At 41.2% G+C, this 24,784-nt stretch overlaps 1 protein-coding gene across 1 annotated transcript; it reads left to right on the top strand.

Moving 5' to 3' along the window:
- Window positions 1-612: 612 nt before the first annotated feature.
- HACD1 (3-hydroxyacyl-CoA dehydratase 1) lies at window positions 613-22,630 on the top strand. The gene is given in 8 exon segments (XM_060003787.1): window positions 613-676; window positions 679-871; window positions 9,847-9,964; window positions 10,151-10,169; window positions 10,246-10,334; window positions 12,929-13,050; window positions 18,040-18,218; window positions 20,840-22,630. Coding segments are annotated over 8 exon segments (867 nt in total). The 3' UTR covers window positions 20,923-22,630.
- Window positions 22,631-24,784: the final 2,154 nt, after the last annotated feature.

Genomic DNA, 24,784 nt, shown 5'->3' with positions numbered 1-24,784 from the left:
CTCCTTTGGTATCTTGTCACGTCCTATTTCCTCCAGTTTCCCTCTAACATCCAGCATCCCGCGCTGCAGTGCAATGAACGCCCACAGAACACTGGCTCCAGTGGAATCCACGCAGGTGGGGCACTCCTATTCCACCCCCCGCCCCATGCCTGCTCCGCCGGCTGGGAAAAGTGAAACAGTGCGAAAAGTTGGCGCTTCCTCCCCAGAAGCTCTGAAGAATGAGTCTTTGGCAGGAGGATCCCACGGCCTCTCTCCACCTCCAGAAACAATCTTACAGAAGTCTGGGCGGGGCAGGGCCACGCCAAGTCCAGGTGCGTTTCGGCTCAAGGCACTAACTAGCAAGGCGCCCGTAGTCTGCGCCAAGACGCCCGGGCTGTCTCCAAGAGGAGGCTCCCCCAGCTGGCGAGGCGGATGGGTTTCCCCGAGAGCAGAGCTTGAGCTCGCACCCAGGGGCTCCCGGGACCCCCGCGCGGCCCCTCGCCCAGGACCGGCGGCCGGGTCCCCGCGCGGCGCGCGCTCCCGCGGGCCGGGGGCGGGGCGGTGGCCCGGGACGCCCTCTCCTCCCCCTGCGGGCGGCCGGGCTGGCGGCGCCGAGGCTCCTACGCGCGGCACATGGGGCGCCTGACGGAGGCGGCGGCGGCAGCGGGCGGCGGCGCTTCAGCGGCGCGCTCGGCCGGACCCCTCCCGCTCCCCTGCCCCTCTCGTCCACGTCCCCCGGCTGCGCGGCCACCATGGCGTCCAGCGAGGAGGACGGCACCAACGGCGGCGCCTCGGAGGCCGGCGAGGAGAGGGAGGCCGCGGGCAAAAGGAGGCGCCGGGGCTTGCTGGCCACCACTTGGCTCACCTTCTACAACATCGCCATGACCGCGGGGTACGTGCGCCCCGAGGGGCCCTCCTCGCGCCGCCGCCCCTCGGCGTTCCGCGCTCCGGGCGCCGGCGGGCCGGGGGGCGCGCCCGGAGGCGGGGTGGTCGCGGCGCGGGGGCGGCGCGCGGCGCGGTGGCCGTGGGGGAGGGGCGTTGCAGCCGCCGCCGGGCTTGAATGGAGCGTGGTCGGGGGGGCCAGGGGCGCCGGGGCCCTGCTCGCGGGGCATTGCCTAATACGGTGCACGGCGTGCGCTGCGGCCGCGGGGCGCGGGCCGGAGGTTAAGTATAGACCCGGGCAGGAATGCGGGGCCGCCCCGCCGGGGAGGCGGCTCCGGCCCGGCCGCCGCGGGCGCCGCTGCTGCTGCAGCTGGAGAAACGCCGGGGTCCCGCCACCCCGGAGCCCGGAGCCGTCTGGCCGGGGGCCCAGACCTGCGTCCTCGGCCGCCGGCCCCTGGAGTGCGTCCTCGTGCCGCCGATGGTTGGGCAGAGTGTTCCTAACTGTTCGTGTCGCTACGGGGTTTTTTGCTGTTGTTGTTTTGTTTTGTTTTTTAAGTAATAGTGCTCCCGAGAGCTTCTTACTTGGGACGGTTTTCTAAAAACCCTGCCGGATCGGAGCATAGCACTCGTGTCCAGCATCTTGTTGGCTCCATGACTGATACCCCGTACTTTTATTTGTGGCTTTGAGTACGACTTACAAGTTAAGGTTACACAATGACTGTCTCTCTTCAAAGAGCTGTCACAGTGACTTGTGTAGACCGCTTTTCAAAACCGGCTGGGAAAATGCTCTTGCGTTTCTCAATGGCGTTGCCGTTTAAAAAAGTTATTTTCCCGTTATCACATGAAGTATTATTAATCTATACAAATCTGGGGAAACGTTTAATACCTTTAACTTTCTCTAGGGCTTATAGAAAAATGTGATCGATAAAGATTTAATAAATGATTTGACACAGTACTGAGTACTTATTATGTGCTTAATACCAAATACAGTTAATGAAAATATTGGTATCTATTGAGGATTCACTGTGCGCTAGGCACTGTGTCAGTCACTCTAGGTGTAGTATGTCATTTCTGGTCCTCTGCAGTCCTGTGAGGGGTGCATGATATTACATTTGATAGACTAGAAAACCGAGGCACTAATAGGTGAAGTCACTTGCTCAAGTTCCCCAAACCAGCAAGTGTCAGACTTGGATTTCGGCACAGTCTGAATCCAGAGCCGTGCTACTTCTTTCCACTTCACTAAATTTTATAATCTTGAAAGGGAAAACTAATAGGGTCAAAGCTACTGGAGAACAATGGAGTACCCACTGTGTGCTGCAGCCTTTAGATACCCTGGAGGCTGAAAATATCCTCTGTCCTCTGTGCTAGTCTCATCCAGTTAATAAACACTTTGGGGACGCCCACCATTTATTAACTGGTCTTGTGCCTTTCCTTTCCAGGCCACTCTCCCTTTTGAAGGCCGAGGTACCTTTTCAAAAAATGAAAGTCAATGCGTAACTCCAGTTTAAAGCCTTCGGTGACCCCCCCCCCCCACCCCGCATTGCCTCCACTGTTGTGGAAGGGATTTAGGCTGTCTGTCGTTCAAGGCCCTTTGCGATATCTCCCTGATTTCCTCTTTCCAGTTTTATTGCTTTTGAAGTCTACTGTAACTAACTCTGCCCTCAAACACCGTGCAGTTTTATCTTCATGGCTCTCTCCGTCTTTGCTCAGGCTGCTCATCCTTTGGGTAATAATCCCCGTGTTTCTGCTGTGACTTCTAGCCAAGCCACCTCTGAAGTTTTCTGGGTCTCTTACCCGACCTGAAGTATAATTAAATGTGCTCTCAGCTGTGTTCTCACACTTCATTCCTAACCTTCCTCCCTGGCTCAGCAAATTACTGCTTCCCCGAAAGTTGTTTGTCTCCCTGCCTATGTTGAGAAGGTCCCTTGCCAAGGGGTGGAATAGGGAGGGTGGGAGGGAGGGAGACGCAAGAGGGAAGAGATATGGGAACATATGCATATGTATAACTGATTCACTTTGTTATAAAGCAGAAACTGACACACCATTGTAAAGCAATTATACTCCAATAAAGATGTAAAAAAAAAAAGGCAAGGGGAACGGAAATGGAATAATCCATATAATTAACTCTTTGGGGGCTTTCTAAACGTGTTGAGATTTGAAGAAGGGATAGGATTTGCATATGTAGAGGGTAGATATTCCAAGTGAGATTAATTCTGGAAATAGGCATGAGATGCAAGAAAGCCTCCCGATTTAATTGGAGGGTTGGGGCAGAGGGACCCTGTTGTTTATCCATCCTCTCTATATACTGGTTTACATCTGCTAATGCAAAGGTTCTTTTGTTCATTTGCTTGTTCTGTTTTTCTCTTTTAGCAGAGCTTTGGAGGGTTTATTAATTTTTTTGTAATCGTCTTGAAAACAATCAAAATAATATTTAAGAATTAAAATTTTACATAAATGTAGAAAAGAACTTGCCTAATTCTATAAGCTTAGCATGGCCTTTCATTTTTCCTTGTTATCGCTCACGTGAGTTACTTCCTTCAGATTTTTACTCAAATCTCCATTCTCAGGGAGGCCTTCGTGGCTATCTTCATTCAAATAGCAAAAACCGCACACAGACACTCCTTATCCCCCTTGCCTGCTTAATTTTTCTCTATCGTACTTATTACCGTATAACTGTACAATGAATTCTACTGATTGGTTCTGTTGCTTATTGTCTGCGTCGTCCTGTAACAGTGTCAGCTCCGTGAAGCACTCAAGAAATATTTGTTGAGTGAATGAATGCACATTGTAGGGTATTGTAGTTACAGTATCTGCTGTGTAGGATATTCTGTTTTCACTCACTGTTTCACCAAATATTTCTACATAGTTTCCATAATTACACTCTTTCATGGTTACATAAGAGGGAATAGAGTTAAGGTACAGTAATGGACTAAATCATGCCTCTAATGATGTTTTACTTTAATTTGTTTCTCTTGAATCAGTTGTTTAGGATGAATTCCTGGAGTAGAACTACAGGATGTAATTAATTTAATTAAGTAATAATGTAGTTTAAAGGATGTGAGGATTTTTTATTGTACTTGCTCACAACAGATGCTTGACTAGGAAAGTGAGCGTTTCTCTCTCTCTCTCTCTCTCTCTCTCTCTTTCTTTCTCTCTTTTAATTCTTTTGCTTTGCTACAAACACTTTTGAAGTCCACATGTGTTAGTGCATTATCCTAGGTCAAGCGAGAGACAAAAGCTAAATATTTTAGGCCCTGTCCTTGTAGAAGTGCTACCTGGGGCATTTGTAGATTGCAATAAAAGACAGGATGAAGTAAGTGTTCCGCAGAGGTGTCAAGTCAGACAGGTAGGGAGGATCAGAGAAAGCTTTGGGCGGGGGAGGGGGACCATCGCATTCCAACTGAGCGGCGGGGATGAGGAAAGAGCAGGAGTTAGGGAACAGCTCATGCTGACGTGCGGTTGGGGTGACAGCAAGCGGGCCTGCAATGTAGGCTGGGAAAGGAAGATGGTTGGGGAACCTGGCTCACTGCACAGGCCTTACATGCCTCGCTAACACGTTTGGATTTTAACCCGTAAACAGTACAGGAAGGTGTTCATTGAAGGTTATGTTTTCACTCCTTTTTAGCTCGGTGACCTTAGGTAAGTTCCATAACCTCTCTGACCCTGGGTTTTCTCATCGGTCAGGGTAGCAAAGCAACTACTTTGCTAGGTTATTACAAGGAATTAAGAAGTAGTGGATATGAAGTGGTCGGCAGGGTGCTGGACACACAGTGGGTGTTTAGAAAGGATAATTCCTACCCCTAGTGGTGAATTTAAAAATGCACGTCATGCAGAAGGAAACTATTTAAGATATCCTCACAGTGTACGTAGTCTGCATTAGCAGAGCACCAAACCCAAGGTTCAGGCACGTACATTTCTTGAAGTGTTGAGTAACAGACATATATTTTATTCCTGAGGTAGGTGGATCCGTGTATGAACCTACCACAGCTTGTTTCTCCTTCATCCGTGGATGGACGTTTGGGTTCTTTGCAGTTTGGGGCTATGACAGATGCCGTGGTGAGCGTCTGTATGCAAGTCTTGTGTGGACACACGCTTTCATTGTCCTTGGGTAAATACCTATGAGTAGAATGGCTGGGTCATAGGGTAGCCACATTGCTGATTTCTTATAAAACTGCCAAACTTTTTTCAGAGTGGTTGTACAGTACATCCCCATGGGCAGTGAATGAGCTTTCTGGTTGCCACATATCCTCATCGGCACTTGGTGTGGTCAGTCGTCCTAATTTTATACCTTCTAAGTGGTGTATTGTGTTACTGTGATTTTAATTTGCATTTCCCTAGTGACTAATGACCCTGAGCATCTTCATGGGTTTACTTACCAGTTGTGTACCTTTTTTTGGTATAGGGTCTGTTTAAATCTTTTGCCCATTTTTTATGGGTTTGTTGTTTGATTTTCAGCTATTGAATTTTGAAAGTTCTTTATATAGTCTGGATACAAGTCCTTTATCAGATATGTGATTTCTAAATATTTTCTATCAGGTATGGCTTGCTTTTTCATTCTCTTCACAATGTCTCTCGAAGAGCAGAAGGTCCTAATCTTACCGAAGTCCAGTTTATCTGGCTTTTTTCTTTTATGAACCTTTCAGCTTAACTCTGTTGGCATGAGAGCCTTATGTGTGATAAATTGAAACACATGTTGGCTACTAAACGAGTCTGCATGTAGTCTAGGAAAGGAAGTTTAGAGTTGTCAGTGAACACCACACAGAAGTATGGATTGTATGAACGTCAAAGATCATCTCCGGGGCTTCCCTGGTGGCGCAGTGGTTGAGAGTCCGCCTGCCGATGCCGGGGACACGGGTTCGTGCCCCGGTCCGGGAAGATCCCACATGCCGCGCAGCGGCCGGGCCCGTGAGCCATGGCCGCTGAGCCTGCGCGTCCAGAGCCTGTGCTCCGCAACGGGAGAGGCCACAACAGTGAGAGGCCCGCGTACCGCAAAAAAAAAAAAAAAAAAAAAGACGCGATAAAATCAGAACATCATCATTTCTCAGTAACTGCCGAAATAATGGATGTGGATAATGACCATCGGTGCTAACATCACAACGAAGAGGGACAGCCAGAAATTTTGGGCTCCCTGGGGAAGTACGCAACACAACGGAGAAATTAACCTTGAACGTGAATCTGTCTGATCAATCCTTTAGAACTAACTACGCACTCACAGGAAATACGGAGGCCAGAAGAACATAATAAATGACATGGGGGTATCCAGTTAGCAAAACCCAGACCACAGGTAACTCTGCAGGAACCACTCAGGGTCTTCAACAGATAAACTTCACGAGAAAGAGGGGAGGAGAGATGAGGATGGATGGAAGGAGGTGAAACCTATAGATTTAAAAGAGTCATAAAACACATAGCAACTAATTGCAATGTATGAATCTTATTTCAATCATGATTTTAAAAAATTATGAGACAGTTAAGGACATTTGTATCTTGACTCTAAGTTTTGTGATTGAAGAAGTTATTGTTCAGTTCTTCACATGGGGTAGTGGTGTTTTGGTTATGTTTATGAAAAATAAACCTTTTAGAGATACATAATTAAGCATTTATGAATCATATTATAGGATGTATGAGATTTGATTCACAATAATCAGGGAGGAAGGCTTGTGGGGAAAGAAGTGAATAGAGGTTTGGATGAAACAAGACTGTTAATAAGATGATACTGGTTGAAGCAGGGCAGTGGGCAAATGGGGGTTCATCGTACCACTCATTCTCTATACCTTTGTATATGTTTGAAGTTGTAAAAAAATTTTTAAAGCGGTGTTGAAATTAAGAAAAAAAAGTATAGGTGTAGATAACCAAGTTCTTCAAAAAGCAGGTGGTCTCCAAGAAATCTGAGGAGAAAAAGAAGCCCCAGAAGGCAGCTAGAAGAGCTCCACCTTCAGTAAGATTTTTCAGGGTAATTGTAGCCATAGTGGCATGAGAAGAAGGCATTTAGTGAGTGTTAGAAGGTGTTTAGGAAGTTATGCCACATCTCTTTCGTTGCTGCAGTGTTCTGTCTCCACTTAGTAACTTAAGATTTCCTTGAGGCCAGAACTATGTCTTGTTTATCCCTAATTCCCCAGCACCTAGCACAGTACCTGTCCTGTATTGATCCTGAAGATGAATGAATGAATAAATGAATTAAGCAAGTGAGAAACCTACATGCGGAACACATGTTTATATTTTCCAAAGAGAGTGTTTTGTCAAGGACTGATAGTGTCTATTTGGGTTCATATTTAGGCAATCATTAGGTCTGGCATTTTTTTTTAAAAAAACTGTCCAAAAAAGAATTCCTAATTGTAGACACTCCTGTCGCTTTGGGAAATTTTTAAAATTACAGTTACTAAACTGACGGATAGAGGAAACCCAACGTTAGCTGAATGTAGAGCCCTCAAGAGAGACTTTGATTCTCACCCTTTGTGATTGGGTGGGTGGGGGGGGGGGGCTTAGGAAGTGAGCACGGGTTAGTTCAGATGAGTTCCTGGCCATATTTACCAAAAAACAGATGAGAGGTTAGTATAGATAGTTCCATGGTCCTTTCTAACCCCAGAGTGTTAATTTCTTTTATTTCCAACAGGTGAGTGGGGATAGTATTGTTATACTGTACTAGCTGGTACAATACTGCCACCTATGGGAAAACAGTAAAATTTGTTATACTGTTAAAATGCATGGATTTTTATATCATGCCTTTAAAAATGTAGAAAACTTGCCATCTAAATTAATCTTTTGATGAATCCTTTGGTAGGTTAACAGTTACCTCTTAAATCGGTCTTTGGTAAAAATCTGATTTGGATTTGTCTAAAAGAAAAGACAAGTATATGGGAAAATGTGAATGAAAACATTAAACTTTTTGTTTTCTTGTTAGAAGTAGTGTAAGGACTTGGAATTGAGGATAATGAAATCAGAACATTTTAAACCTGGAAGGTACCTAAAACATTATCCAGATTAGCACACTCAGATTATCCCAGCACAGGGTTGAGTGTTGGCTCTAATGCGGGATGGAACTGTGAGGTGAATCCAGTAAAAGCCATGGTGCAGTAGGAAGGGAAGAGCAGTGAGGGTTAGGCGACCTCCACCATTAACTTACTTACTCTGAGCCTTAGGGTAAGTCGCAGGATATCTCTGCATGGTGATTGTTTCGTATAAAACAGTGGCTTTCAAACTTTCTTGATAGCGTACTACTATCAGTTAAAATATTTGAGCATAACATTCTGTATAACTTTAAAAATTACTTATAATTTAAATACATGAATTATTATGATTAGCTAATATCCCAAGGCACAGTATATGCTTAGAGCCAGACCAGTACAGCAGAGTAGTTCAAGAGCGTAGACTGTGAGATGAGTGGTGAGTTGAGGTCCCAGCTGACTGGCTATAGGGCCCTTTCTGCCTATTTCCACAGCAGTGAAATAGGAGAGTAGTAGTCACTACCTCATGGGGTTATTGTGAGGAAGAAATATTAATATACTAAATATGCATATAAGACAGTGTCTGGAACATTGAAAGCATTCTGAAAGTGTACCTATCATTATCATTGTTGTTATTATCCTTAATACTTCTACATTTCAAAGGTCTTTGTGGTGGTTTCCGGCACTTGCCTGATTCCTTGTCATATCTCACTAAAGGTCATTGTTTTTAACCTCATGGTGTGCTGAGGAGAAGAGATTCTCGGGGCTGAGTGCCTCTCTGCTGTTTTCTTGCTGTTTGACTGAGTCTGCATTTTCACCCCCACTCAGTCGCTCGTTTCTTTACAGGCACCTTTAAGCCATTTGTCTATTTTATTGAGTTCTCTTTAATTAAAAAGTTTAAACTGTATAAAATTATTATAAATTTTATAGTTCATAAATTCATTTAACTAGACACTTTGGAGACCACTGTTTTCAAAAGCCTGGGGTAGCTATTCATTTCCATGGGTGTATTATTAAGGAGTTTTAAAAGTTACAGGAGACGCAACTTTTTTAAACTTCAAAGTGCTTTTGTAATTGCAAAGGAAACTGGAAAAAAACGTTACCTCTCATCAGTGACTCTTGGAGATTGAGTACCCGGGTGACAAAGGCGGTCTCCACAGGTGTAGCTTCTGTTTTTAAGTGCCATTAATTCACAGCAACTATATTTAATGTCCAAGTGTAAGTTAAAAGGGGGGAGGGGACATATGTATTTTTTCTTTTTCGAAAACAAACTTTTTTTTCAATTGAAGTATAGTCGATTCAGGTGTGCAACATAGAGATTCAGTATTTTTGTAGAATATACTCTACTTGAAGTTATTAGGACACAATGTCTATATTTCCCTGTGCTGTACAATATATCCTAGTTGCTTATTGATTTTATACATACTAGTTTGTATCTCTTAACCACCTGCTCCTGTCTTGCCCCTCCCCCCTGCTCTCGCCCCCTTGGTAACCACTAGTTTTAAAACACACTGTTTAAAAGCAGGCTTATGTCTGACCTTCTATATGTGTCCCTTCTGTGGTACCACAATTGTTTTTATTTAGAGAAAATGATAAATGTGTTAATTAATGATTCTCATTCAAAATTGTTACCTATAATTACATATAAATATATACTATATATTTGTATAAAATACATATTTATACACACACAGCTTTTTACCTCAAATTTTTATATAATTATTAAATGCTTTATAATAACTTCATTTTTGGTACAGAAACCTATTCCTTCAGTCCGTCAGTTTATCTGCTGAGACCAAAAATGCAATGCACAGTGTTTGACATTTGTATGTAGTTGATCTCGAGTATGTTCTCTTTATTCCCTTGAAGAGTCGATGTAAAAACGATGTTTGTCATTTCTTCCTATGGGTTTTTAAAATAGAATAATGAACTGAGAGCATAATAACACATACATGTTATTACTGTATAAATTATGACATTTCCTTACAGGATTCAGTGGAATTCGTTGTGACAGAATTTTATAAAATGCTTTTACTTTCTCTAGGTGGCTGGTACTAGCTATTGCCATGGTACGTTTTTATATGGAAAAAGGAACACACAAAGGTTTATATAGAAGTATTCAGAAGACACTTAAATTTTTCCAGACATTTGCCTTGCTTGAGGTAAGTTTTCAACGACGCTGTTTATCTATCACTGCCATATTTATTTGAAAATATATCAGTGGAGCAAAATTAGCCTTATTTTGCTGATCATTTACTCCCTACAGATGCATTTAAAACCAACGATGACAGGAATTTATTTTATGTTGTATGCTATTGACATGTGATTTTTTGTGTGTTTGCTTACAGATAGTCCACTGTTTAATTGGTGAGTTTTTGATTTAATTTTTATGTTTGGCATAGATGGCATTTCGGGCAGTGGTTGACTTGTTTTTTTCTTTAAGGAATTGTGCCTACTTCTGTGCTTGTGGCTGGGGTCCAAGTGAGTTCAAGAATCTTTATGGTGTGGCTCGTTACTCACAGTATAAAACCAGTAAGTGACACAACACTTCGTCTACTTGAGCCTGCGGGAAAGCTTTCTTATTAATAGGAATCCAAAGTGTTAACTGTATTTCAGGAAGCAGAACCCTTGGCCAAAGAAAGGTTGGGTTTGGATGTAAGTGTGATTGTACGTTGACTTAGTGCGTTCGTAGAATGGCTTTGAAACACCAGCAAAACCAAAAATTGGCATTTTTATAGCCATATAAATTGGGGTTTTCCAATTAAAAAAAATTTTTTTATTTTAGGCTGCGTTGGGTCTTCGTTGCTGCGCGCGGGCTTTCTCTAGTTGCAGCGAATGGGGGCTACTCTTTGTTGCGGTGCACAGGCTTCTCATTGCGGTGGCTTCTCTTGTTACGGAGCACAGGCTCTAGAAGCGCAGGCTTCAGTAGTTGTGGCGCATGGGCTCAGTAGTTGTGGCTTGCAGGCTCTAGAGCGCAGGCTCAGTAGTTGTGGCGCATGGGCTTAGTTGCTTCGTGGCATGTGGAATCTTCCCGGACCAGGGCTGCAACCCGTGTCCCCTGCATTGGCAGGCGATTCCTAACCACTGCACCAGCAGGGAAGTCCCTATCCACTCTTTTTTTTTAAGATTCTTTTCCCATATAGGCCATTACAGAGTATTGGGTAGAGTTCCCTGTGCTATACAGTAGATCCTTATTAGTTATCTATTTTATATATAGTGGTATATATGTGTCCATCCCAGTCTTCCAATTTATCCCTTTCGCCTCTTTTTTATATTACAGAAAATCTCTTCCTTGGTTTTACTGTTTAATCTTCTCCAACAGTGGTATCTCATGGGCATCTTTCCACCCATCTTTAATTAATTCAACCAGCATGTATTGAGTGCATTCTATACCCCTGGCACTGTGCTTACTTCGGGATTTACAGAAATGAATAAGTCAGTCTCAGCTGTCAGGGGTACTGACCATCGGGGAGTAGGGGGCAGCCCTACAGATGTTGAGTCACTCAACAAGTATGAATTACGCGCCTATTCTGTTCCTGACGCTGTGCCGGGAATCTGGCTATTTATAATACACGTATGGTTCCCACCTCACGGAGCCTGGAATTGGGAGAGATGGTGCACAAGTTGTTGCAGAAGTAATTGTTTGATTTTACTAGTGTTAGTGCTTTGAAACAAGAGGCCAGTGTGGATTGCAGTAACCGGCAGACTTGGCCTGACTTAGGGAGTGAAGGAAGGCTTCCCCGAGGAAGGAGTGTATCAGCTGAGTGCTGTAGATATACAAGCGTTTGGCAGACAAATCCTGATAGAAATTGGCAAGTGTTATAATACAGATATGAACACAGAACTGTGAGAACAAGGAAGGGGAGCACGTAACTGCTCAGGGTGAGAGGAAGGGGTTTGGGACAAGTTTTCCAGAGGCCGTGGTGGTTACCTGGATCTTAAAGGTGAGAGAGGGTTTTCCATGGGAAGTATTGATAAAGGGAGGAGCATTCAGGGACTTCCCTGGTGGCGCAGTGGTTAAGAATCCACCTGCCAATGCAGGGGACACGGGTTCGAGCCCTGGTCTGGGAAGATCCCACATGCCGCAGAGCAACTAAGCCCGTGCGCCACAACTACTGAGCCCGCGGGCCACAACTACTGAGGCTGCACTCTAGAGCCCACGAGCCACAACTACTGAGCCTGCGCTCTAGAGCCCGCGGGCCACAACTACTGAAGCCCACGCACCTAGAGCCCGTGCTCTGCAACAAGAGAGGCCACCGCGATGAGAAGCCCGTGCACTGCAACGAAGACCCAACACAGCCAAAAATAAATAAATAAATTTATAAAAAAATAAAAAGGGAGGAGCATTCTATTGATAATTAGAGGGAATGGCGTGTGTTAAGACACATTCAGAGCATATTCTGGAAATAATACAAAGTTTTGTGTTCCCAGAGAGAGCTGGGGGTGGGGTTGAGTCGTTGCACAAGAAGTCAAGATTTCTGAGCTCCAGCTGTAAAGATCCTTGAACATCATGCTCAGGTGGGAGGGTTTTACCCTTTCCTCCTGTTAAGCAGTGGGGAAGCCATGAAGCTTTTAAATCCCGGGACTAGCACCTTCCAATTTTGTTTCTGTTGGTTTGCTTCTGTGTTTTGCTTTTAAGAGAAAACGTCCACCTCTGAAGTGGACACTGCATAGGGGGCTGTGACAGCATTCTGCATGAGAGGTGATCAGGTCCTAAATTGACACCGTGGTAGCAGGGCTGCAGTGAGTGGGCAGATTCGGGAGTTAGTGCTGCAGTAGGATGGGTGTGATTTGACGACCAACAGAAAGTCCGAGGGTCAGATTGTTCCCAGACTGGTTTTGAGGGGCTGATGTTGTCCTGGGATGGTTGAGTTATTGGCTGGAGTGAAGGGTGAGACAGAGAACCCAATGGAAATGTGACCATTCCTGTGCTTAGAGCACATTTAAATCGCGTGTTTGTAAAGACTTATTAATGGTGACTGCATTGCGTTTTCTGTATTGCATCTGTCTAACCCTAGCTCTCTGTTATAATAAAAGGCACGTACCAAATAATAAACAGAAAATATCTTCGTGGAGAAAGAAGTTCAGGGTTAAACAACGCTGTGGCTTTCTCTGTAATTCTGCAGATCCAGAATGAGGAGAGTGTGGTGCTTTTTCTGGTCGCGTGGACGGTGACAGAGATCACTCGCTATTCCTTCTACACATTCAGTCTTCTTGACCACTTGCCATACTTCGTTAAATGGGCCAGGTGGCGACGATGTCTTGCAGTTTAGTTGCTCTCGGTCCTGCGCATGCGTGTTTTGTGTGCTGAGCTAACACAGAGAATTAAAATGTGTGTCTTAGCCCTGTGTTGCCAGGAGGCTGCTGTTTTTGAAATCAGCAGTGTTATACCTTGCATTCTAAAGGCTTAATTTAATGACCAGGCAACAATCATATTAACATATATCTTGAGTGAAAGCAATGCCAGACAAACTACGTTAGTGTCCTTAGCCTCTGAGTCGGTCATTCATTTTTCCTTGAAAGCAAGATATACATCTTTGGAATTACGTTAAATCAACTCTTGGCCAAAAATATGGCATTTTGTTTGATTGACTTAAATTTTTTTTTTTGACAACTCACAAGGTTTTTATTCTACAAAACAAAGTTAGGAAAATAAGCTAAAACACTAAAAATAAACTTTTAAAATAGGCAAGCTTTAGTAACAAAATACATATTAAAGAAATTATTTGAAACTTCCAGTGCATAGACATTATTTTAACACGACAGACTTTCATTGAATTAAATACATACTGTTCTTGTAATTGCTAAAAGTGGCCCTTACATCAATCAGTTATTGATTTAAATTACTTTAATATTCCACCTAGTATCCACAAGTTTTAGTATCTTATATGTACAGTGTCAACTTTTTTGTGTGTGTATATAGTAGCAGAGACAGACATTTTAAAAAGTCACCCTTAGAGACTTCCCTGGCGGTCCAGTGGTTAAGACTCCTTGCTTCCATTGCAGGGGGCACGGGTTTGATCCCCAGTCAGGGAACTCGGGGAACTAAGATCCTACATGCCGCATGGCACGGCCAGAACAACAACAAACAAACAAACAAAAAAGTCACCCTTATTTGAAATTGTATTGTTTGTTATGAGGACAAAATTTATATTTCAAGGGTTCTAAACATAGCCCTCCCAAAGCAACAGTTTTTAAAGCAGAAGATGTTCCGTCCTTTTTAAAGTATGCGTTCTTTGAGCAGCTGGTATTTTACAAAGTTATCATAAAAACAACTTATTATTTGTGCCCTTTGGAGAACAAATCCCAAACCAGCATAGATTTGTTCATTTCATTCTCCATGTTGCACTTAGAGTTGAAATAACAATAATAACAATGACATATGCTGTGTACCTACTGCATACCTGAGGTGCAGGTGTGAGTGCAACAAAATCTCTGTCCTCTCAAGATGGAAGGGACAGAAAATACAACAACTAACAGGTGTGAGAAATGCCAGGTGGTAAGAAATGCAGGGGAGCAGTTGTGTTAAGAAACGTCTATCCCATATATGTCTATGTAGATAGGTAAATTAGATAGATAGATACGGTAGATAAGATAGATAAGATATGTAGGTAGATAGATATATAGATAGGTATCCCACATAGGTAGAATAAAAGAATTTGACAATATCTTCATGTGTCAAAATTTTTATTAAGCTACAAAAGTAATATGCTTTCATTGTGAAAAAATCTCAAATAGTTTTAGTATATAGAATAAACATGGAAAGTTCCTGTTTGTACTCCTACGTGAGCCCCACTCCCTTTCCTTGGAGAGAGAAAGTTGGGAGTTTACCATCAGACTTTGTTTTAATAACAGCAATGTGAACACACAGATGTGAGTTTTTAAAAACATAAATAGGGGCTTCCCTGGTGGCGCAGTGGTTGAGAATCTGCCTGTTAATGCAGGGGACATGGGTTTGAGCCCTGGTCTGGGAGGATCCCACATGCCGCGGAGCAACTAGGCCCGTGAGCCATGGCCGCTGAGCCTGCGCGTCTGGAGCCTGTGCTACACAACAAGAGAGGCCGCGATAGTGAGAGGCCTGTGCACCGCGATGAAGAGTGGCCCCCGCTTGCCACAACTAGAGAAAGCCCTCGCACAGAAATGAAGACCCAACACAGCAAAAATAAATTAATTAATAAACTACCCCCAACATCTTCTTTAAAAAAAAAAAAATAAATAGGATAGGATACTTGATTTTTGTTTATATATTGGAGATCTTTTTTTAACTCAGTACAGGTCCATTTAGATCTAGCTCTCTAAATCTTAATGCTGCATAATATTCCATAGTATGACTGACTCAGTTCTATATTGCTAGAATTTAGATTATTCCCAGTTTTCTGATGCTATAAATACTGCTTTGTGATATTAAAAACAATGTAATATCCGTATTTCCATTATTTTTTAAAACTCTGATATTTGTATTAATTCATAGCTAGCTTATAAAGGTAATTCATAACTAGTGTCAGACTTGTTTTTGCTCCCCTTATACAAAAGGCCTAACATTTTTTATTAATTACTCCTTTTTAAATAACTCATATTATACATGTTCAAATATAATAAATTAGTATATATAAATAACCTAAAAGAATAAAAACCTTTTAAATTGTCTATATTCCCCCTACAAAGGATTATCACTCTTAATTATACTATATACCCTTTCAAACGTTTTTATATTCTCTAGCTCTTTTTTAGATATTTGTGGCTTACCATTTTGAATATGACAAAATACTTCAAAATTATAGTTGGAGCTTAAACGTTTCGTCTGTCATAAGAAGGTTGCACTACCATTTATAAGTGTTTGGCAAAATTGGCAGTTTGGAATGTAGCTGGATTCTAATCCCAGAATGCATCTCATGCCATTTTGAATGACCTCCGTCTTTCAGACTTCTAGCACCTTTGAAAATACTAATTCATAATATGGTCTCTTTTTATTTGCTGTATTTATAAAATTTGTTTGCGGGAGATAATGGTCTCTAATGCTTTGCCCGCCTTTTAGAATGCATTTGCATGTCTTGAATTTCTGGAAAAGTTCCAAACTCTACCATTGCATGTTTAAATTTGCTGTTAGAAATCCTTTGTCAATTGCCTTAATGTTAAGCAGGTTACTATAAAATCTTTCAACTTTGAAATGCACATGTTAACATAACACATCACGTCAGTTAAGCATAATCGTGAATAATCATGTTTCATGTCAAGAATCTTAAAGATCCCAACCAGCTGTATATTTGCCAACCCCATTAAATAACCTAAAATAACATTTATATTTATGTTCCAGTGTTGAAGCTATTCTCAAGTAAAGCTTAAAAATGGCTTCTTATTTATAGAGTTGCCCTGCTTTGATGGTTTGAATATACTTTGATTCTATTTATCTGCCAGACATGTTCCTAGAAAAGCCCACTGAATAGATAAATGCATAATGTTATGTTTTCATATTGATTTCCATTTTAATTTCAAAAATGCAGTCCCTTCAGAAAATTTTTGATGACAATTGGGAATCTGTAAGGAAACATCACGTCTCTTTCTGAATAAGTAGTTAAATCTGTCATGCTGCCATCAGAACTTAGAGAGTTGGTGACATAGAGCCTTTTCAAAGTGCAAGTAAAGTCAAATAAATTGTGTAATTGTTTCCCATTTCATTAAAAATAATCACGTCTTTAAGGCTTTAACCTAGTTTATACTTAGTGTGATATTTTTTCAGTTAAAGAACAATCTTGGGCTTCCCTGGTGGTGCAGTGGTTGGGAGTCCGCCTGCTGATTCAGGGGACACGGGTTTGTGCCCCGGTCCGGGAGGATCACACATGCTGCGGAGCGGGTGGGCCCGTGAGCCATGGCCGCTGGGCCTGCGCGTCCGGAGCCTGTGCTCCGCAACTGGAGAGGCCACAACAGTGAGAGGCCCGCGTACCGCAAAAAAAAAATTAAATAAAATAAATAAATAAAATAAAATAAAGAACAATCTTACCCCCCAAAAAATTATCTGAAAGTCACATAAAGTTAAAAAAAAAAATTTAAGAGGTTTGAATGTCTTACTTAAGGGAATATAAAATGCCCAGTTATGTACTTTTAAATTGAGGTAGGAAATCGAGGTTGGAAAAAATTGATTTAAATAATACACACAGAACTACACCAGGCTGGTGAGGAAGCAGGCCATGCACAAGGCAAGGAGGGGACACAGAGGGACAGTAGAAGGATCATTTTCTTTCTTTACCAGTTCATCTATTTTGGCAAATAATTCTGCCCCCCTCTGTCCCCTCTTGTCCTTGCATATCCTTGGCACATAGGAATAAGGGAACTCTTAAGAAATGTCATTACCTTGGGCGCTTGAGGCTGTCCTGCGGGTCCACTAGTGGACACTTGTGCAGTGTTCCTCTAACTGTAGGTGGAAGTGATGCTGGCCCCGCTCTGTGTTGGAGGATGGTCCGCAATCCAAATGAACAAACTGGGACTTGGATTTTGACTAGAACTTTCTCAGCTCTCTCTTAAGCAAGCTGACTCTTCCTTTAATGTGCAAATTCAGGAAACGACCTGTCTTCCTTGTTTTGTCATGAAAACAGTTTTAGGCAGTATGTTCCTTAGTAGTTACTGATACTTCAGGTGGTTTTATCAGTTTTCTAAAACAGTCATTCTTTTAATTAGTAACCACAAAGCGTTTTCCAAATGTCTCCAAACAACAACTTTGGCAATTTCAAGATTTAGATATAAAATTAGGATCATAACTGGTCTTTTTTAAAAACACAGCATTTGATCAACAAATGACTAGCTGCAGGGAAAAAAAAAAATCAGTATGATTCCAGGTGTCAAAGCAGTTACTTTTACAATGCCTTACAATGCTTACATTTACTTTACAATACACTATAATAGTTATAATACTTGTATACTTTATTATACTTTAAAAACTGCATCAATCAGTCACTGACTTTAAAATGTATTGTTATTTCAGTTCTATAAAGTAAGTTGACTTCTTACTTTATTAAGATCTTGCCACTTAAAATGGAAACTACTATAAGAAAAAAAAACGATGATCATTAAATTAATAAGCAAATGATTAAAGTGAAAAAAAATTAACCTTGTTACGTGAGGTTAATATAAGTATGTATAGAAAGGAGAATTTTTAAGCTTAAATAAAGTAGTAGCAAAAGAATCATGATATAAAATCCAATAATTATTCTAGAAAGTAATTGTCAGGTTTTTCTTTCTCCAGATATAATTTTTTTATCATCTTATATCCTGTTGGAGTTGCTGGTGAACTTCTTACAATATACGCTGCCTTACCATATGTGAAGAAAACAGGAATGTTCTCAATAAGACTTCCCAATAAATACAATGTCTCCTTTGACTACTATTATTTTCTTCTTATAACCATGGCCTCGTATATACCATGTAAGTATGTCTCTATTAGTATTATACTTTGATTTAGCATATGCTGTCAAAGTTTTTCAAAAGATGTCATAAGATGCCAGATTAATAAACAAGGAAAAATAATGTCTTAAAAATACATCAAAACCTCCGTTCAGTGCCACATGTATTCATAATTTGAAATAACTGAAGGGTGAGTTGTGAGAAAAAAAGGTAAGTAAATTAACACACAAATGATTGCCTTCTCAAAATCACTTAAAAATAGGCTTAGTATGATTTATGTTTTTAAAGAAAAGATAAAGCCTGCAGTGAACTCTTTGAAAGCATTTAGAATTATGTATCTGAACATGAACATTTTATCCAAGAAAATCTAAGGTCATTTCTATTCATTAAACACATACTTGGAGAGATCATCCAGGAGTACTTGTTAGTCTTATGTGTGTTGCCCTGTGTACTAGAAAATAATAAAAAAGCTGCTTTTCTTAAAATATTTTGAATAACTCAGTCTTTCCACTAATTTCTCCTCACCTTTCAATAGTTGCAATGCATTGGTGAGACTCTAGTCATTTCATTTAAATACAAAGTGGTATATTTTTAGGTCAGATTTTGATAATCACTAGCAGGAAATATGAAGATAAAGCAAAGCTGTTGTTTGCCCTCCTCAATAAAGTTAGAGACTCTGGGGTCAGTGCGGGGGGAAAGAGAAATGAGAAATGTTCATAGAATCTAAAATCGACATTGATGCAATATGAAATAATTTCATCTAAAGAGGATGAACGTAAAATTTGGCCACTTCCTTGGGACCTCCAACTTTTAAGCTTTTCCAAAATCAAAATTGCCTTGATGGTCATATAGTGATTTTATTCCCCTCATCTTCTCCCATCTCAGCCTGACTCCTCCGATTATCCACCAGGGCCAGTTCAGGAGGGCTCGGGGGTGGTGTGCCTATGACACTTGTTTCTTCCCCTGCTTTGCGCAACATCTAGTGAATGTTGGAGGTCTGGAGCAGAGCCAGACCTGTCCTATCATAGTTACAGGTTCAGGTCTTGGGTTGCCTTTTTTTCCTCACAGCCACTGAGGCATCTCTGTGGAAACCCAGGGCCCAAGAGATCATGGTTTGAAACCATCAAACCAGTAACTTGTGACTGTGCATTTTCAGGTGTCCTATGAAGACCAGCCTTTGCCAGTAGCTGCTTCTCAGTTTAGGAGGCTGTCAGTTACCTGAGAGCCCCACCTGCTGGAGGATCAGCCAGCCAGGGGGGTGTTTTCCACCTGATTATTAGTATTAGTAGTAATAGCAACTAATTCTACTTTGCTTATTAAATCCTTTGCTAATTACAAGTATAAAAGTACATTTTGAGCACTTAGTGCTCAAAAGAAGTCCTTTTAGTTCTCATTTATCAATGGGGCCATTAGAGATTAGAGAGGTTAAGTGAATTGCTTTAAAAATCGCTCAGCTAGTGAATAAGATCAAGGTTTGAACTCAAGCCCATACTTCTACTAAACTACTCAAGATGTTATAGAAGTATTTGCAAAAATCGCTTTAAGTCTATATGGCCTGAATATATTTAGGCCCTTAGGTATAATATGATGGTTACATTAATGAAGGTTGGATACCTAAAAAAAAATAAAATCTTTTATGCATGTTGGCTCCATTTGAGCTAAGTTCAAGAAGTAGTTACCACAGTTGCCTAAGCAAAATATTCAAAGCTTGTTTTGTCATTAGGTTCATTAGTTTTGGCTATTCCGTTCATCGTTTTCAGAGATATTTGTATACTTGTTTGTAGCTGATGTTAATTTGTTCATGCACCAACATTTACCCTATAACTTAAAGTACTGGTTCAAATTGGCTCAAAATCATTCTCCAAGTTTGACAGGGTGGATGACCATTTGTCTAACTGACCTAATACATATATATTTGTGTGTGTGTACCAGACCACCCTTATGCCCAGCCAAGAGGGGTTTTGCTCTGGGCCCAGTTTTAGGTAGAGGGCCGTGTCCTGGCTCACTGCTGGTCACCACTCCACACAGGACCCCCTTCCTTCAGATCACATCCTGGAAACCTGGGACCGTGGAATTTGCAACCCAGGTGGCACTGAGCACGCATCTAGACTGCATAGCTCTCTTCCCCAGTCTGTTCTCCTGGGGGTTATAGCACCGTTACCTGTGTACACATCCCTGAGATCAGGGGGCAGCTGTTTGTGAAGGGGGTGGATGCAGCTGGGCTGTGTGGCCTTGGACATCCACACAGATGTTCACGAGACCCCTCATGGTACAGGACAGCCGATGGAGTGGAGAGAAGGGGCCAGGTGGGGCAGCTTTCCGTGTGCAGCACTGTTCCGGCACGGTGTTCCGAAGAGTTATAGAATTCTAAATCAGACATGGCCTTCCAAGTCATTATGAAGAGATATTTATCAAAATATTTAAGTTTGCTGAGAAGACTGACAGGTGATGGCATTAAAATATTTAGGCATCTGGTATGTGGCCCTCCATTTGTACACTTACCCTGAACACTGTAAATATTAGGGGGTGGTAGCAACTGTATATGATGTGCTTGCTTTCAAAGGCCGCCATGTTTAAGAGGTTTCAAGTATAAAAGATTTCCAACCATAGCTTACCTTCTCTGTTTTCTTTTTTCAATTAAGTGTTTCCACAACTCTACTTTCATATGTTACGTCAGAGAAGAAAGGTGCTTCACGGAGAGGTGATTGTCGAAAAGGATGATTAAATGATCCCTACAACAAGGTGCCTTTTCCAGAATAACCAGGATTACTTGAGTCCAAGTTTTAATAATAAGAATAAACAGCTTCATGAAAGATCGCGGATTGTGTTATTTCTTCAACTATAACTTGGGACATGCGGTATTTGCCAATATTTGCCTTCAGATTGTGCCAGGTCCGTTTTCTCCAAGAACTATGCAAGTGTTTATTATCAACTCCTGGGTAGGTGATGATCATAAAAACAAATAATTGGGTGTATTACCTGGAAAAACAACTTTTGTTAGTTTTTAAACTAAAAATAAGTTCTACTAAATTTTTTTTGCAACATATGTTCAAAGCTTTTGAAATCAATATTTAGAAATTAGTTTAATGATTTAATATTATGATGCCTGCCAGTGATATTTATAAATGAAACTAAATACAGAATTATAATAACTGTTAATAATGTATTAGCATTTCTTGAACCCAAGGTCTATTTCTCTTAAGTTATAAGGTAGCATTTTTGATTAATAACAATTTTTGGAAACATAGACATAGCTTGCTATGGTAAATCTTTTGATCTAGATGAAGTAGTCATATAAAAAGCCCAAAATATTCAAGTATGTGTCACAGTTGGAAAATATTCTTTGGAAATATGTTTAGGCCACTGAAATTATACTCCTAAGCAAGTTTATTTTTATTTGAATTAATTACTCAAGGTCAAACTTTTCAATTGTAAGGATTTTAAGGGATTAGAAAGAATGTATATATATACTTGGCCTCACTTGTAAAAAAACATAGTAACATTGAATCTGATGGTAACACTGTGTCTGTTACATTCAGAACTCTGGCTGAAAAAGGCTGCTCTATACCGTGGAATCATCTAATAAAAAATCATCTTGTGACAATCCCTTTGTGGTACTTAGGTAACAAAACGTTTTAGGGTATGATCTGAAATAGACTCAGTTTATTCTGAATTCCATTGAATAGCAAAAATCTTATGGTAAAGCTTCTGTCCATGGGTTGAATAGAAAGATACACTGAAGATAATCTACTAATGCTTTAGTTCTAAAAATGTTTTAATTCTTAAAAATGTCCTTAAAATTTTCCCCCTTATATTAAGGTAAGCTGCTTTGCTGGCCTGTTTTAGAGACACTATTAAATGTGTGACTTTAAAAGAAAGGGAACTTTGGGCCTGCTGTAGATATGTAGGTGTCATTTTGGCTTTAATTATTCTGTATTCTTTGCATTTACAATCAGCATGTAACTTTTCAGAATTGCTTGTTTTGTGTTACTACCTCCTTTTCAAATGATTTCATGTGAAGATTTGTAGTGCAGAATAGTTTTGCAAACTTACATTTTAGATAACTTGATTTTTAAAAAGGTGCTATTTCTCTTATTATGTTACATTTTTAATATTTCCCTTGCAGGATTAGGTTACTAATTCTCAAAAACGCTGATGTTCATTCTGCGTTTACATGGCTTTGATCGTTTTCATCTTGAATTTTTATACGGAAGAAATTTTCAGGGACTTTTTCCTTTTGGTAACATAGTATAAGAAGCTCACATATTTATCTTGTTAGATGCCTGTCTTATGAAAAATATTTTCAATCCTTTTCCTAAAATTTGCATTAATTCAACTTGTACTCCCTACCAGCAGCTGTAATTCTTTTCTTTTCCCTTAAGTGATGGAATATCTTGAAGTAGGAATTGTGATCAACTTTAATAAAAATGAAATACGTCAAACTATTCAGGGACTATATTAATATACTCAGTGCATGCCGAAACTTTAGACTTAGTTTATCTTTTTTTTTTTTAAAGAAGATGTTGGGAGTTGGAGTTTATTAATTAATTAATTTATTTTTGCTGTATTGGGTCTTCGTTTCTGTACGAGGGCTTTCTCTAGTTGTGGCAAGCGGGGGCCACTCTTCATCGCGGTGCGCGGGCCTCTCACTATCATGACCTCTCGTTGCAGAGCACAGGCTCCAGACGCGCAGGCTCAGTAGTTGTGGCTCACGGGCCTAGTTGCTCCGCGGCATGTGGGATCCTCCCAGACCAGGGCTCGAACCTGTGTCCTCTGCATTAGCAGGCAGATTCTCAACCACTGCGCCACCAGGGAAGCCCCTAGATTTAGTTTATCTTCAGGATCTTTTGTTTCAACAAATTCTAAGCTGTCTTTTGTGTAGAAAATAAAGTGCTTAAATGGTAGTTTCATTTTAAAAAGAGAGTATTTGAAAGTCCTTTGCACTTGTCTGCTGTGACAACATTTTCTTTTGAAAATCTCCCAAAAGCGTTCCTTTGAGTAGGCAAGTCAGGCTTGAATCAAATAGACCTTGAGGGCTTCCCTGGTGGTGCAGTGGTTAAAGAATCTGCCTGCCAGTGCAGAGGACACGGGTTCGAGCCCTGGTCCAGCAGGATCCCACATGCCGCGGAGCAGCTAAACTCGTGCGCCACGACTACTGAAGCCCGCACGCCTGGAGCCTGTGCTCCGCAACAAGAGAAGCCACCGCAGTGAGAAGCCCATGCACTGCAACGAAGAATAGCCCCTGCTCGACGCAACTAGAGAAAACCTGCGCGCAGCAACGAAGACCCAATACCCTGTAATGCCTATATGGGAAAAGAATCTAAAACAGTGGATATATGTGTATGTATAACTGCATCACTTTGCTGTACACCTGAAACTAACACAACACTGTAAATCAACTATACTCCAATAGAAAAATAAAAATACATATTATTTTTTGGTTTAGGATAGTGTCTTACCCCTATATTTTTAAATGCAGTTGTTCTTAAATCCACTTAACACTTTGTGGGTTTTACTTTTTAGGATAAAGACTAGAAAAATGGGTTTCAGATCACAGCTTTTATAAGAGTGATCCTAGGACCCCAGAGTCCCTCCCTTGGAGGCTTTGTGTCAGTGGCTGTAGGGCTGAGGAATCTACATTCCTAGCAAGGTGCTGGGTAGTTTGATGCAGGCAGTTGAGTTTCCACCACCCCTTTAAGAAACACTGCCACAGAGAAATATCGGGGCGGAGGGAGATGACTTCTTACAAATGCCATATTCCGTGTACTTAATAAAACAGAAAAAAATCAGCATTCCATGTTCTATTATCTCTAACCAAAATGAACACCATAGCTTTAAGTTTATACAAATGAAAAACTCGATATTTGCATAGGGTGAGGTAGTAAGATATTTTTTATGTGCTCTTTAAAGCATATGTTATTTTATAGCCATGTAATTGGTCTGTCCATTCACTTAAGTAGTGTAGGGCAGCAAGACGGAGAACAGTAGTAAAATCCAGAGCAATAATCAGGTTTTTTTCTTGTACTGAATTTAATGATATGAAATAAATGGACATCATAGTTACAGTAAAAAACTATGCTAGGGCTTCCCTGGTGGCGCAGTGGTTGAGAGTCCGCCTGCCGATGCAGGGGACACGGGTTCGTGCCCCGGTCCGGGAAGATCCCACATGCCACGGAGTGGCTGGGCCCGTGAGCCATGGCCACTGAGCCTGCGCGTCCGGAGCCTGTGCTCCGCAACAGGAGAGGCCACAGAAGTGAGAGGCCCGCGTACTGCAAAAAAAAAAAAAAAAAAAAAAAACTATGCTAAATGATTTTAGTTCAATAGTATTGTTTATTGAACAGAACTTCTAGTCTTTTCTTTTTTGGTCAATAACCTAAACACACACACACACACTCACACACACGCACGCCTCTTAGGAATATATTCAGGATTGTGAAAAACGTATATGTTCCTGTTTTTGAGAAACATGCACAACAGAAAGTAATTATAATTTGCCTGAGTGATTTATGACTTAATCATCAGTTGACCAAAATAGATTTGTGGTTAGATGTGTATGTTCAGAAGCTAGTTTTATTGAGTATACTCTA

The sequence above is a fragment of the Delphinus delphis genome, chromosome 2 (assembly GCF_949987515.2).
Source record: "Delphinus delphis chromosome 2, mDelDel1.2, whole genome shotgun sequence".
Lineage (NCBI taxonomy): Eukaryota > Metazoa > Chordata > Mammalia > Artiodactyla > Delphinidae > Delphinus > Delphinus delphis.
Note: the sequence above shows the minus strand (reverse complement) of the source record. Positions and strands in the feature narration are given on the sequence as shown.